The sequence below is a fragment of the Hipposideros armiger genome, unplaced genomic scaffold (assembly GCF_001890085.2).
Source record: "Hipposideros armiger isolate ML-2016 unplaced genomic scaffold, ASM189008v1 scaffold_620, whole genome shotgun sequence".
Lineage (NCBI taxonomy): Eukaryota > Metazoa > Chordata > Mammalia > Chiroptera > Hipposideridae > Hipposideros > Hipposideros armiger.
The window spans coordinates 806,179-820,931 of record NW_017731970.1 but is presented as its reverse complement, the minus strand read 5'-3'; the positions used below and the strand labels follow the sequence as shown (position 1 = coordinate 820,931).

The 14,753-nt window shown below is 42.0% G+C and overlaps 1 protein-coding gene across 1 annotated transcript in view; it reads right to left on the bottom strand.

Moving 5' to 3' along the window:
• Positions 1–9,257, bottom strand: part of PCYT1B (phosphate cytidylyltransferase 1B, choline) — a 97,562-nt gene extending 88,305 nt beyond the window's left edge. Inside the window, exon 1 of the mRNA XM_019625241.1 lies at positions 8,922–9,257. Within this exon, the coding sequence (XP_019480786.1) occupies positions 8,922–9,038 (117 nt within the window). The 5' untranslated portion in view covers positions 9,039–9,257. The remainder of the gene's footprint in view (positions 1–8,921) is intronic.
• Positions 9,258–14,753: the final 5,496 nt, after the last annotated feature.

Genomic DNA, 14,753 nt, shown 5'->3' with positions numbered 1-14,753 from the left:
CAGGGGCCTTTGGAAGTCAGACAAACCTAATTTTAAACCCCAGGTTTATAAATTAGTATTCGATCTTTGTGGGATTACTTAATTCTTGGCTTCCTTACTTATACTATGGGGAATAGTAACTCCTATTTCAGGTCTGCAGCCTGGTGTAATGAGATAACACATAGAAGGCATTCGGCACAGTCCCCAACACATTGTGTACTATAAATAGCTGTTCCATTCCTCCACTTGCCCACAGGAAAAAAATGAGTGAGACCTCTAGCCTTGAACCCAGTATAAATTAACCTTAAAACGAAACAATTTGGACATGAACTAGAATTTCGTATTCTGTGACTGTGCCTACAGTCAATATTAGGCACACTAGAGATGAAGCACAGAAACCTTCGTGTACCAGGAACAGGCTTTCAACATCATGTGGCTGGCAATAGGCTGTACACATCGTTCATGATGCTTCTATTAACCTATTATTATTGTTGTTACTTTTTGCAAATGCCAGTTTAAATAACCCTCAGCATTCTTTTACACTGATGTTGGGTTCAGTGTGCATGCATTACTGAGTGGGAAGCAAAAACGCCAAGTCAAAGACTTTGGTGGGAGGGAGGAGATTATATGAAATGAATCCTGCTCAGTGGGCTGGCCCTGTGTGGCCCTGCACATTATTACACAGGTGCATGCTACCATGGCTTGCTGCTTTATTTTCTAATCACTGTGTTTTCAAGTGTGCCTTCAAGATTGTTGAGTGCTAAACTCTCTTTATCCCCAAGCAGGGTCAGCTTCCTCAGCCTCCCATACAACCCGGTTCATGCTGGGATAAAGAGGAAGGTAGGAATGTTAAAACAATAATGCTATGGTCTAAAGCCAGCAACTGGTAATCAGATCCTAGCAAGGTAGAGGCTGTTACCTGGGAGATTATTGGAAGAAAATAGGCCTAGCTTGCAATGACTTAGTTTGTTCCTACCTTCCTTGCTTTCTGCTTTTCATTTTGCCCCAGGGGATCAGATGAAATAAATCTTTTTCTTCATTCGTTTCACGAAGGGGCACTGAGAAGCTTTGTGTGGGCACCTGAGAAAGATGCCAGAGTTTCAGGACTATGGTCTGACTCACTGGGGGACTTCAACCCCAAGTATTAAGCTTAGAGAGATAGCATCAGTTAGAGAAGGCCCTTGTAGTTCAATGCCATACTGCCATGCCTCAAAGAAAACCCAATACAGACATACTTTATTTTATTGCGCTTTTCTTTATTGCGCTGCACAGATGTTACTTTTTTTACAAAATGAAGGCAAGACCTTCCACCAGCAAAAAGATTATGATTTGCTTTATGATGATACTAATTTTACTGCAGTAGTCTGGAAGCAAACCCACCTTATCTCCAAGGTATACTTGTATTTTGACCTTCAGTATTATGAAATAGATAAATTAGGAGGCTATTATTAACATTAAAAAGAGATTCAACATAGGTTTCTTTGGACAATGACTAGAACATTCAACATAGGATTCAGAATACGTTCAACCTTTCTGAAGAAGCAGCTGAAGAATAAAGCAGAAGACACCAGAAGTGGTTTGTACAATGCTAATGTAAAGTTCCAAAGTATTTTGTGAACATTTGTTATTCATATTTAGCCAATGTGTCTTACTGTAAGGTCATTCAACCTGTTTTTACCCCAACTTGATAAAACCAAAAGGAGGTGAGGAATAGGGTAGCTCTGATTTTTCAGGTCAAACAGAGCACACTGTGGTAGACCATGTTCCGTGGCTATGAAAGCCAGAATCACAGTCTTGGAACTGGAAAAGGCCACCTATCCAACCCATCGTTGGTGACAGAATTGAGGTCCAGAGAGAAGAAGTGATTTGCTTAAGCCCACACAATAATTCAATTACAAAACTGAGGTTGAAATGAGACTGTGGGCTCCAGTGAGCAGAGACCAAGCTGCAGCACACTTGTCTTGCCAGGCCCCAGCCCTTTTGCTGTGGGCCAGTCCGGTTCCCCTGGAGAACCAGATCTGGATCTGCCTTGACCTTGGGGGTTGACGTGGAGCCCCAGATGCCATAAGGGAACAGATCCATTTCCTCTCATCACTACCTGCATCTCATCAAGAACCACTCAGCCTTTCTCCCTTTCATACGCACATTCCCAGCCTGGAGACCTTTGGAGAGGAAATACCCTGGGGCTCGACCCAACTTCCCAGGCTATCCCATAATTACACATCTGAAACTGCCAAAATCAAGCCACTATGACTTTGCCTCCACCTTTGCAGAGAAAACAGAAGCTATCAGGTAAGAGAGGATTTCAACTTTCAATTCCTTTCCACTTATACCACTTATAACTTACTCTTACCCAAAACATCCTTGCCAGCTTCCTCACCACCAGTGGTAGAGGTGTCTCTTTTCCTACCTGAAGCCAATTCTTCTACTTGTGCAACTGTCCAGCATTAGGGTCATTGCCTTCATCAATTTTCCTTGTCCCTTTCACCCTCTCCCACTGGCCCTTTCCCAATTATGTATAAGTGCAAGTTGCTACCATCTTAAAAGAGTGAGCCAATCAAAAGCTTTGGCATACTAGATGGATGGAAGGAAGAATGGAAGGAAAGAAGTTAGAAAGGAGAAAAGCTAGCCTCTCTTAACCCTAAACCCCCATTTATTCACTGTTGGGGTCCTATACATTCTATCTGTTTCTCCCTTCAGTCAAGCTTCTACTTCCCTCCTAAAGGCTCCTCAACCTACTGCTATCTCTGCTCCCATTCACTGAAACATCACCACTGACTTCTTTCTAAATCCAAAGGAGACTTTTCCTTGTTATCTCATTTGATGTCTCCGCTGCATTTGTTTCTATTGGACATTTCCTCCACAGAACTTACCCTGTCTTTGTCCCTCCCCCAACTCTCAAATATTTAAGAAATACCTCTCTGTCTTCTTTTCATGATCCTTCCTCTGTTGGCCCTTTAAATGTGTTCCTCAGGGTTCCATCCTGGAAAGCTTCTGGGATAAAGTAGATTAATTTAACCAGATTTCATGTAGACACAGGCAGATATCAGGAGACTTTTGGAAGCTTTAATCACAGCTCTTCTACTTTCCCCCAATAGAATGGTGCAGGGTCAGTTGTTTTCTAGAATTACCCTGTAGTATCTTGAGGCATTCTTGCTAACTATTTCCGTTTACTTCCTCTCAGTCCAGAAACCGTCTTGACTCAATTTTGCTCCTATTAATTTCACTACCTCAATTTCACTTCCATTTCCTCCATGTTGGTGCCTCCCAGATCTACATCTCTAGCTCAGAACTCTCTCCTGCATTCCAAAACCAAACACTAACTAGACACTGCCAAATGGAAGTTCAATGGTATCCTCAACATAACTCTCATAAACTTTTGTCACCCGATGCTCCCATCTCAGTGATGGCACCCACACACTGGAGCCAGAAAACTGAGTCTTCCTTTCTGCCCCACCCTCAGACTCAGTTACCAAATGCCAAGGCATTTACCTGCTAGTGTCTCCCATATCCATCCAATTCTCTCCTTTTCCACTGCCCCATCCATAACTTCAAACTTATTCTCATCTAGGTTAATACAACAGCCTCCTAACTAAAACAGAATAGGATAGCACAGAAAATATTGTGTGCAAAATATAAAGTAAAGGAAAGTGATTTTTTGTAGCTATGAGTAATTGTATGTATGTATGTATGTATGTATGCATGCATGTGCTATGCAAACATGAAATGTATTTATCATTGTGGCTTCTCAGACCTCATCCTCCACAGGCCTGGGCATGTGTCTGAGCTCCCTCTAAAGCCACATGTGGCTACTGAGCACTTGAAATTGGCTAGTTTGAATTGAGATGTGCTGCGAGTGTAATATACACACCAGATTTCAGACTTAATAGGAAGGCAAAAAATAGAAAAGACCTTTATATTAAAGAATAAAAAGTTAAAGAATATAAAATACCTTCACAGTACATAATAAAATTAATTATTTTTATATTGATTACATGTTGAAATAACAGTTTGGATAGATCAGGTTAAATAAAATGTCAAACTTACAAAAAATCTCTCTTAAGGGATTTCAGCATCCTGGCATGCTTCCACATACCAAACTACTGCCTTCTGTTAAATGCAAATGATCTTCAAGGCCAAGGGCTGTGCATTACTTTTATTTCTCTCCACAGCACCTGGTGCATTGCTATATATGGAAGTTGATAACCAGCTGGCTAACTGTGGATCATTTTGGTACGAAACTGAGTTTTATCTCAAGTTACCTTTTAAAGCCCTACGCCACTGAACACTTTAAGTCCCCCTCACTGTCTGAATGAAGACACATGCATCCTTTTCATTTCTATATGTTCAGACACCAAAATAAAACAAAGAACCTAAATATCTTCTTATATTTGATTTAGATTTATTTCTTCCATAAGGAGTTTAGCATTAGGCAAATGGTGGGTTGGAAGGGTGGTGAAAGAACAAACTTAAAAGAATGGAAGAAATGAATTCATTAATTCTATGCTCAATACGGCTGACTATAATCAATCTGCAAGAAATGAATGTTGCATTTGGACCGAGACCAGCACAAAAAATGTCTAATAATAACCTTGGGCAAAATTCTAGTTGACTACAGTAAATGCCCAAGGAAGTCCATGTTTGTTTATTTTCACCAACACAGCACATTGTCTTGCTTTTAAAATGTACACTGCTCTGATTGGCTAAATAGATGGCGATACTAGTAAAGGGAGCCATTGATGTCTCTGGAAATCGGGTCATCTTTTTGAGCACTAGCAGGTGAGTGTCCTACCTCTCAACTGACATAATGCACCTTCTGCAAGACAGCAGTCTTTTGGCATGGCTCCCCTTTGAAGGAAAGCCCAAAATGAACTCCTGCTAAAGTGGCATATCGAACCAGCCCGTTTTTATTTCCAAGGCCTTCTCAGTTGATCCCTAGCACATCCATCTTCCTGGAAGTGACTATTGCAGGCTAGAATTACAACTTCCTTCTGACAGCAGAATGCACTCCCAGAAGAACCCGACCAAGGTCATTAACCAAATCCTTAAGCAGACAGCTTTCAGGGTGGCTGGGCCTTGTTAGAAAGGGTTTATGGAACATCTGCTGGGCCCAGAGGTCTTTTCTAGGCATAATCTGAGGGTTAGGAAGATATGAGGACATGGTCCTTGCCCACAAGGAGCCCTCATCCCTCAGAAGTTGCGTCTCCGGGAGGGCTGTTATTACACATATTGCCCAAGGCTACTCAGTTTCTCTACTTGACAGTCAAGCTTATAAGTCTCCTTGCATTATGTTCAAGCAAGAAAATAGCAAAGAACAGAAAACAAGTGAAGGATCAAGAATAAACATTGTAAAAATGGAAAGAAGAGTTCTTGGAAACATTTCAAGCCCAAGCAGCATGGTAAATAAGGGTACTAATTTACATTCCTAATATATATATGCTCTATCATAAAACCTAGGCTACCTGTTATTTCTTTTCTAATTTCTTCATCAGTGTTATTTAATTCTATTCTATTCATTCCTCTCCTTTCTTATATTTTCTTCCAAGGAAAAATAAGGTGGGTAGAAAAACTACAGGCATGCCTTTCAGAAAAATTCCCCCTTGAATGTGATTCCATTGTATCCTCATATCCTTATCAATTTGCTACTTACAAGGATCTAAACTACGGATTGCTTTCAAGTCCTGTTTAGTTAGGTATGCCCACTTCCCGCTTCATTTCCTTAAAGGGCTATGCCAGGTTCTGTATTAGAGACCAGAGATACAGCGATGGCAAGACAGGTTTCTACACAACGTCCCCGTGGCAAACTTTGACTTGCTCTCCGGGAGTTAACCACTGTTTCCTTTCTGCCCCCACTGCACCTGGTAACACAACTCTTAGCACACTGCACCCTTATCAACCTGTATGGAAACTATCTGTTTATGTTTCAGTCTCTTCTCAACTCTCTAGATCACAAAGTACTTGAGGGCTCAGAGCTCAGCACATAGTAGGTACTCAATCAACATGGACTGAGTTAAGCTGGATCACAATAAACAACCTTCACTGTAAACAGTATAGAGACAGACACATGCAGACACAGGAACGCTGTACACACCTACTTGAATGCCATGCTAAATAGGGAACACAATGGTTCATTACAAAAAGCGCCATTTACACAATTGCTGAGATTTTAGTAAAATTTGTATTTACAGACAATAACATGCAGTGATGTAAGTTCACATTCTGGGACTTGCAGTAAAGCTTTATAGCCCTTACATACCCAGAAATGTCCTTTTACATTATCCCTATGTAAAGTTAGGGTGAGTTTGGGAGCCAGCGGGTACCTCAGCTAATACAATGAGAACCACTTTGGTAATTTGCTACTTGTTTTTAAAGATGATGGTTTGTTATTGAGCCCCATTTCCTCTAAACTATGAATCCAAGTTTTGGTAACAAGTGGGAGAAAGAGCCTGTCCTCTGAAAGGGAAACTTTCAAATCATTCATGTGCTTTCCAAAGTTAGTTAAGCAACTCAGCAGCCACCCCCTGCTTGTGGTGCCAGAGACCCACATGTAATTTGGGGTGATATGCTTGAGTGCTGGGAGATACACAGAATTTATATAATTTGAAATATGAAGATATTAGCAAAGCAAAAGATCAATAGAAAATACTAAAATCCTTAAAAAGAAAGCTAATTTAGCATTTTCATCTGCCACTAACTCTTCATCAACAAATTTTGTTATTAAGTATGTAGTTAACATGCGCTTTAATTATTAAAGTAAAATCATTAGCAAAGAAAAGGTGGGCTCTGAAGTATAAATCTAAATTTAGAATATACCCTTGCAGTGATCAAAGTTTGCTAAGAGAAAAGTTGCTTCAAAAAATGTAGTGTAGTGGTTTATAAATTGGTTGACGTCCCTATTTAAACAGAGCCAATTTTCAGTAGACCATGATAATGATGGACATCATAGAAAATTTTTATCAAAGGTAGATCAAATCAATCACTTTAACAGTGCGACTTCTGTTCATCCTTAACACACACACACAGACACACACACACACACAGAAACACACACACACACACACACACACTTACTTTAACAGAACTTTTACAGAACTGCCAAAAACATGGGAAGGAAATGTATCTCACTTAAGTGTGTGTTGTAGGGGAAAGATCTACTTTGCAGATATAGAGCTCTAGGTTCAAATCCCAGCTCTATCCTTTCGATGCAATGTGACTTTAGGGAAGTTGCTTACCCTCTCTGAACCTCAGTTTCCTCATTTCTAAAACGGAGGGGAGGTGGAGGTTTTAGATTGCCAGCTTTGCATGGTTCTTGGAAGTTAACTCCAGGATGAGCTGTCACAAGTGAAAGTGAAAATATTTGAACTTTCTTCCTTCCCTTAATTTCTTCTGCCCACCTTATTAAGCAGAAACAACCAAGGAGCAAACCAGCTAAAAGGCAAAAAGGGAAGGAAAAGAAGTGGGCAGGAGAGACTGAAACGATACATAAACTGGAACGGGATGAGGCCTCTCTCTCCCTTCTATTTACCTGTCAAGAAGGTGTGTGATGAAAATTTAAACATTGGGTTTTACTTTCAAAAACATTTTTTGGGTGATCTTGTAACAAGCTTTTAGTGGTCAATTTTTTTTTTCAGTGCTAAACCATATGTTTACTGGCTCAAAGGACTCCATTGGAAGCAAACTTATTGGGATGGTTTGTATCCCCTAAGAACATAGGTACTACCACACATTGTGTATGTCATTCAGTAAGTGGCTTAAAGTGCTGGAGAGCAGTTAATATTAAATTTCCCTAAGAAAATATATCTAAAAAATAGAAACACAGTGAACAAAAGTATACAGAGCTCTAATATAACTTCGTTTGCTTTCATGTATTAGGAAGCTGTTCTAAGCCTGCATTTGAAACCTTATTAACCCTTATGTAGAAATAACAGTTCCAAGATGAGCTGGCTTTGGAATCTGTGAGCCCTCATTTTGGGAGTTCACAGAAAATGCTACATCACAAAATCCTTTAAGAAAAAATAATAACCTCTTTCAGGGTCAAACTCCACAGCCAATGAAAATGTAGCACCTTTTAACTTGAGGGAAATCGCTAGAGGGAGGGATAGCTTTAACAAGTGTATCATTTGGCTCTGATAGTTCAAAGAGAGGTCTCCTTCCCCAAGTTCCATAAGATTTCCGACCACAGAAAACCCACCGCCCACTTGGTGTTTTTGATTCCTTGATGATAAACGCTGAGGTGATTGAGAACCAGTTACTGAGATGGAAGGAAGCTCTGAGTGCCCATTTGCATTTTCATTATTCAAGGCATGCAGCCCTTTTCTAAGTAAAGGTAGCTTGCCCAGCGTCTCACACCTGAAGAGAAACCCTCACAGCACACTCTGAAAATGTTTACAATTCATTGAAGATGCACATTATTTCTAAATACATCGTTGAGGGACTCTTTTACTTAGCTAGTTTGAAATTTTCAAACGAATGGGGAAGTTTTGCTTCCATGTTCTTTTCATTTTTCCAAAACTGGCATTAGGCACCAAAATTAGTTGAGGACCAAATCATTCCCTAGCTAGAATTTAGAACTTAACAACAGACCCATCCCAAGCTTTACGAAAAGAATAGCATTTTAAAATTGCACTGTAGGATTTTTATTTTCGAATGAGAACACACCTAAAAGGAAAAAGGCCATCCCCTCCTCCCCAGGCACAAAAACATAGCCGAGACCAAGCAGCCCGTTTCCTACCCAGCAGATACAATAATGCTTTGTAAACTGAGAGCAGCGCCGGGTAGAGAAAGAAGCTAAGTATAAACAAGCTGAGAAGGATTAGGCGGTAGCTCCATTCTCATTTACATGAAAATCCTCTAAGCATCTTTTTCCTCGCTGGCTGCGGGCGCATACGGAACTCTTTTGTGCCATAGCCACGCATACATTTGCATCCTTTGTCTTTACTTACCAGTCGAGGCTGTGGACATGTGTGCTCTATTTCCTCCATGGTTTCTGAGGGAGGCTCATTGGAAAGGGATTTTGGGATACCTGTTTCTGACTCAGCATCAGTGGTAAGTACTGGCATGGCCAGCGAATGCTCCCTCCAGCTAGACACCCTCTGTCAGTCTCCTCCCAGGCAGAGAATGTTTTCTTTGTCACGTATTTTTCTTTTCTTTACCCATCCCCCTTCTTCGTCCCTTCTTTCTGTCTTCCCTGGGGAAAGTAAAAGAGGTTAACCCCCACCCCGCCCCTTTCCTTCTCCGAGAAGCCAAGAGGCAAGGCCTCAGTTTATCACTATAACAACAAGACAGCACAGGAGCGGCGGGTGCGGGATACAGTACCTCATTTGCATAGAGCGCGCTGGTTGGCTACTGTCATCATAGTACCACTCCACCGGGGAGCCGCGGGGCCCCATTGGCTGGCCGGCTGTGCCCACGGGGCCCGAACTTGCTGCTTTTGTTTCTTCTGTTTAATTATTTTGCAAAGATCTGGGTCCACTCCGGGTAAGGGACCCGGACTGTACTACCCAGATAAGATAAAGCTGCTTCCTGGGGTGCGGGCCCAGGACGCCTGGAAAAAGAACATAGCAGACCTCCACTAAAAAAGAACCACGTCTCCAGCCTAAGCGTTTGATGTGCTGTAGTCAGAATTTTGCCAAATAGGAGTCATCCTGAAGACAAAGCCACTTTTGAGCCCAAACTCCCTGTGCCCATAATTGCCAGCTGGCCTCGGAGGGCCTCTCAGAGCATTCATTGTGGGCACCTGAGTGTTCACCCCCTTGACTGCAACAAGAGCACGGGCAGATCCCCCGAGGCCTGGCATAGCCTGGAGCCTAGCTCTGGGGCTGCCCAGGGAGGAACTCGGAAGGAGATAGATTGTTTTTGACGACTTGCTTCCCACCTCTGACTGCCCTTCCGGATTGCTTCCTCCCTCAGCCACTGCTTCCCCTGACCAGCTATTCTGAGTTTCCTCAGTATAAAGTCTTGCTGTTGTCAGCCCTTTAATACACTGTTCCAGTAGCTGGTCTATTATTCCTCTGCTCCCATTTTCTAAGCACCCTCCTCTCCGCAAATACTCAAGGCAATCACAGAAATATCCCAGGTGGGGTGTTAAAGAGGATGTGCCTTTTTGTCTAAATCCACCAGGAATGTCCCCATTTTAAGAGGGACACACACTCAAAGAAAATAACTTTTAAGAAGGTATTCATTCCAGTGAAATATCACACTTTTAATAACAATAAAAATCATGGTAATTGCGAGCATTTATTAAGCAGAAGTACAGTGCTAAGTACTTTACCTAGATCTTATTTAATATTCATAAGAACCCAAAGAAGTCGATCTATTATCCCCATTTTACAGGTGAGGAAATTGCAGTTTAGAGTAATTGCTCAGGATTTCAAATTCATAAGCAATAGAGCTGGGATTGGAAGGATAGGGGTTGGGGCAGGGACACAGCAGGTGCAGAAATAGAAAAGGCACCTAGGTAGAAGTCCTCTTAAGTCCCTGGTCTTCTAGATCTTTCATTTGAATCTATAGCAGTGGTTTTCATCCAAGTGTGGTCCAGGACCAGCAGCAGCACCAACATCATGTCAGCTGGGAACTTGTTAGAAATGCAAATTATTGGCCCCCTCAAGACTTGATTCAGTAGGTCTGGGGTGGGGCTGGGATTCACATTTCTAGCAAGTTCCTAGGTGATGCTGATGCCGCAAGTCCAGGGACCATTACTTTGAACCAGTAGTCTAAAGGATGGGATAAAAACACCTGCCCTAACTCCCTCACAGAATTTGGGAAATCAAATAAGATATCATGTGAAAGCACTTTGTAAATTAGAATGTGCTGTACTACTATATAGGAGCATTATTTTTATTACTCTTCAAATAAGCAGAGAGCTACCCTTAAAAGAAGAAAATGGATTCTGTGGCAGGGATTGACAGTTATATTGGTATTCTGCTTTAAATCAGATTGACATCTCTTGGCATGTCCGTTATTACCTATGCTTGAGAGAACTCCAGTGATGCGAGAATTCCATTGACACTTGGGTCATCTGAAAAGGGCTCTTCCTACCCTTTCCTTCCTGTCCTATCTGCCTTCCTGGAAGCACAAAACACCTCAAGCTGCAAGTTTAGCTCTATCAAGCCCTTCGATACATTTAGGAGCCCCTTTCCCACCCATGCTGGGTGTTATGGGAGTGAGATTGTTCATCTAATCTCAATATTTTCTTTGCCTTACAGTAGTGGTTTTCAATGTGTGGTGCCCCCCCCAGAGCAGCAGGAGCAACCCTGGGAACTTGTCAGAAATTCTCACTCCCCACCCCATACCTAATGAATCAGAAACTCGGGCAGTGGAGACCAGGAATCTGTGTTTTAACGAAAGGTCCAGGTTTCGGAGGCATTCTGCTACATACTAAAGTGTGAGAACCACTGTCTAGAGCCACATGATCTCATTGGAAAGCACCTAACTCCCTCTGTGTTCTGGGCCACTGAACTGCCGGCTTGGTTCCTAATTGGTCCTCTAATTCTATCTCTAGAATGGGAGGCTCACCTGTTCGCCTCCCTATTTCACAGAATCCTGATGTCTAGCGAAATCCTTGTGAACCCCTCTTGCTGAAGAACCTAGACCATGCTCTTATCACCCACTCCACACAGCCTTTTGTGTCTCAAAGTAGGCAGATGCCCCTTTCCTTCCCTCCTCATCCTCCCCTATCCCATCAAACCAAGATGCTGCCTCTGCCTAGGATGAATACCTTCATTACGTCACCCAACTCAGACCCCTGCTTATCACTGCCACTGTGTTAAATCTAAGTCACACCTGACACATATTCAGCCCAAGTCCTTGAACCTTGAAAATTAGACTTTTAACTGCCTGGAGGGTCAACTCTATAACTACTAGTAATTCCATTCCCACGAATCCTATTCCAGCCTTGTCTTGGCTTCCTCATGCCCCTCGCCCCACAGTCCAGTGTTTGAATTTCAGTATGTCTCCCAGTCTTAATGGGCAGAAATACTCTTTTGGGCACCACTCTTAGAGGGGTCCCTTACCAGAGCCTATCACTCCAGGGACAGAGTCTTGGCTGCTATTGCAACCGGATTCAGGAACTTCTTAACAATACCTGAATGGGTTATTTTAACTTGGGTCTTTGTAATTTTATTAAGATGATTAGCTGAGAATGGCCAGTTTATCCCACACTATGGAATTAAATATTCCATAACCCTCTCAGGGTTATGTGGGGGGAAGGGGATGACTATAAAAGAAAAGCAGAAGGGAGGTTACTGGGGTGATGGGATTGTTTGTATCCTGAATATGGTAATAGTTACACAAATCTATACATGTGTTAACATTGTTAAAAACTCCGTGGGGGGCATTTGTCAATACATGCTAACAGCCTCTAGAATGTTAATACCCTTTGACCCAGAGATTCCCCTTGGGAATTTATCCCCAAAGAAATCATCATAGAAGCACACAAATAATTATGTACAAAGATGCTTAACATGGGAGGGGGGTAGTAGATAGGGTAAAAGGGATCAAATATAAGGTGATGGAAGGAGAACTGACTCTGGGGTGGTGAACACACAATGTGATATATAGATTATGTATTACAGAATTGTACACCTGAAACCAATGTATTATGTAATAACTACACTAACCATTGTCATCCCAATAAACTTTAATTTAAAAAAAGATGCTTAATGCAGAATTACATATAAAAGACAAAAAAAAGATACAATTTACAGCAACAGGAGGACTGGGTAAAATAAAAATAAAATACATTCATATAATATAGTATTATACATGCATTACGAGTCATGCTTTTGAAGAAATTCTAATGCTATGGGAACATGTTAACATTATGCCGGGTGAGAAAAGTGGGCCCCAAAATATGATTCCAAAAACTGATCCCAATTATGGTTATATACATGCCTAGGAAAAAAGTCCGGGAGGGAAATACACTAAGATGCTAACAGTGACATCTTTAAACTGTGGGATTATGCGGGATTTCTGTTTTGTTTTGTTTTGTTTAATTATATTTTCTTGTCAATAAAAAGTACTTAAAAATAAGAGCATAGTATATTGCCCTTATAGTCAGAAAAAAAAGAACATTACCCCTCCTCCCCAAAGGCCTCAAGGGCTGGGTATGGGGTGGGGGTGAGGCAGGCAGAGGTTACCACGTGAGGGAATAATAGGGTGCAGGGACACAGTAAGGCACCACAAAAAAACTGAAACTGAGGAATAAATTGGGGGTGGGAGGGTCCTATCTCCAGTTAGCGGAAGCAGAGGAAACCCGTTGGAGGAAGGCGCTTCAGAAAATCTCCAGGGAACGTTTGGGTACAGGACTCCTGTGTCTTGTAACCTCGGCAAGAAGGGAGTGGCTGGGGTGAGAACTTGTTAGCTCCGCTGGCCCTCACGAGCACCATCATCTTTACCTTTGCCATTTACCCAGCACCTCTTACATTGTTAGCACTATGCCAGAGACTTGCCTCCAGCACTTGTAATCCCCACAACACCTGATCAAATAGGGATAGTTGCATCACTTCGCAGATGAGGAAACCCAGCCATAGAGTCCCTCACTTCAGTTTAGAAGAAATCTACAAATGACATCATTCTTCCCTCAAGCGTTCTTCGCTTCAGCAACATGGAATTGTTGAAAATGCCATTCCCAAATATCTGCAGGGAAGAACTAAAATAATGTCTTTGGAGCAGAAGCTGTCTGAGCCCTGCCCAATCCAATTCCCCCTACCCCCGCATCCCCATCCCTACCTTATCATTGTCATCAACACCTAACCCACTGCCAATTGCCAGCACCTGCATCACTCTGCCTGAGTGCTTTCTCTGCTCATGGAAAATCCCTGCCCCTTCTCCCAACACCACCACAAGGCAGGGCTGAGGGTTGAGAAAATTAACAGCTCACACCCCCAAGAACTCTCAACCAATAACTGACAGGAGTGAATGTACAAACACCCAAGTCCTCTACACTGACTCCAGAGTTCCCCAGTGGCATTAATTTGCAATCACCACCGTGGAAGCTGGCTTAACAGTGCACCCTGTATTGGATACATTCCATTCCTTGTCTCACTTGTTTATACTCCTGTGGGTGTTTCCTGGGCTCACCTCCCAAATAAACTACTTGAACTTGAATCCTTGTCTCAAGGTCTGCTTCTGTGGGATCTCCAATAAGACGCTATTTCAGTGCCCCATCATAAAGTTCTAATATGATCTGTTTCCTATGGCGAAACATTTTTCAAATCCACATCACATGTGGATAAAAATGAGTCATAACATTGTATATAAAAGTATACTTTTTTGTTAGTTTCAGGTGTACAAAGCAACATAATAGTTAGACATTGAAATCTCTCATAAAGTGATAACCCACCCCCCCAAGCTACTACCCCTCTGACATCTTATATAGCTGTAACAATACCATCGACTATGTTGTACTCCATATCCTGTGACTATATATACCTATATATTTAGTTATAGTTTACATTCAACATGATTCCACTTCAGCTCTTCCGGTGTATAGCGTAGTGGTCAGGCATCTACACAGTCTATGACGTGATCCCCCTGATAAGTCCAGTGCGCATCTGGCACCTTACATGAACTTTACAACATTGTTGATTATATTCCCCATACTGTATTAACTATCAATTTGTATTTCGTAATGCCCTCACCTTTTCACCCTGCCCCCAACCCCCTCCCATCTATCACCCTGATAGATCTAGTACGTATCTGGCACCATACCTTGTTATTACAATATTACTGACTATATTCCTTATGCTATACCCTACATCCCCATGACTACTGTG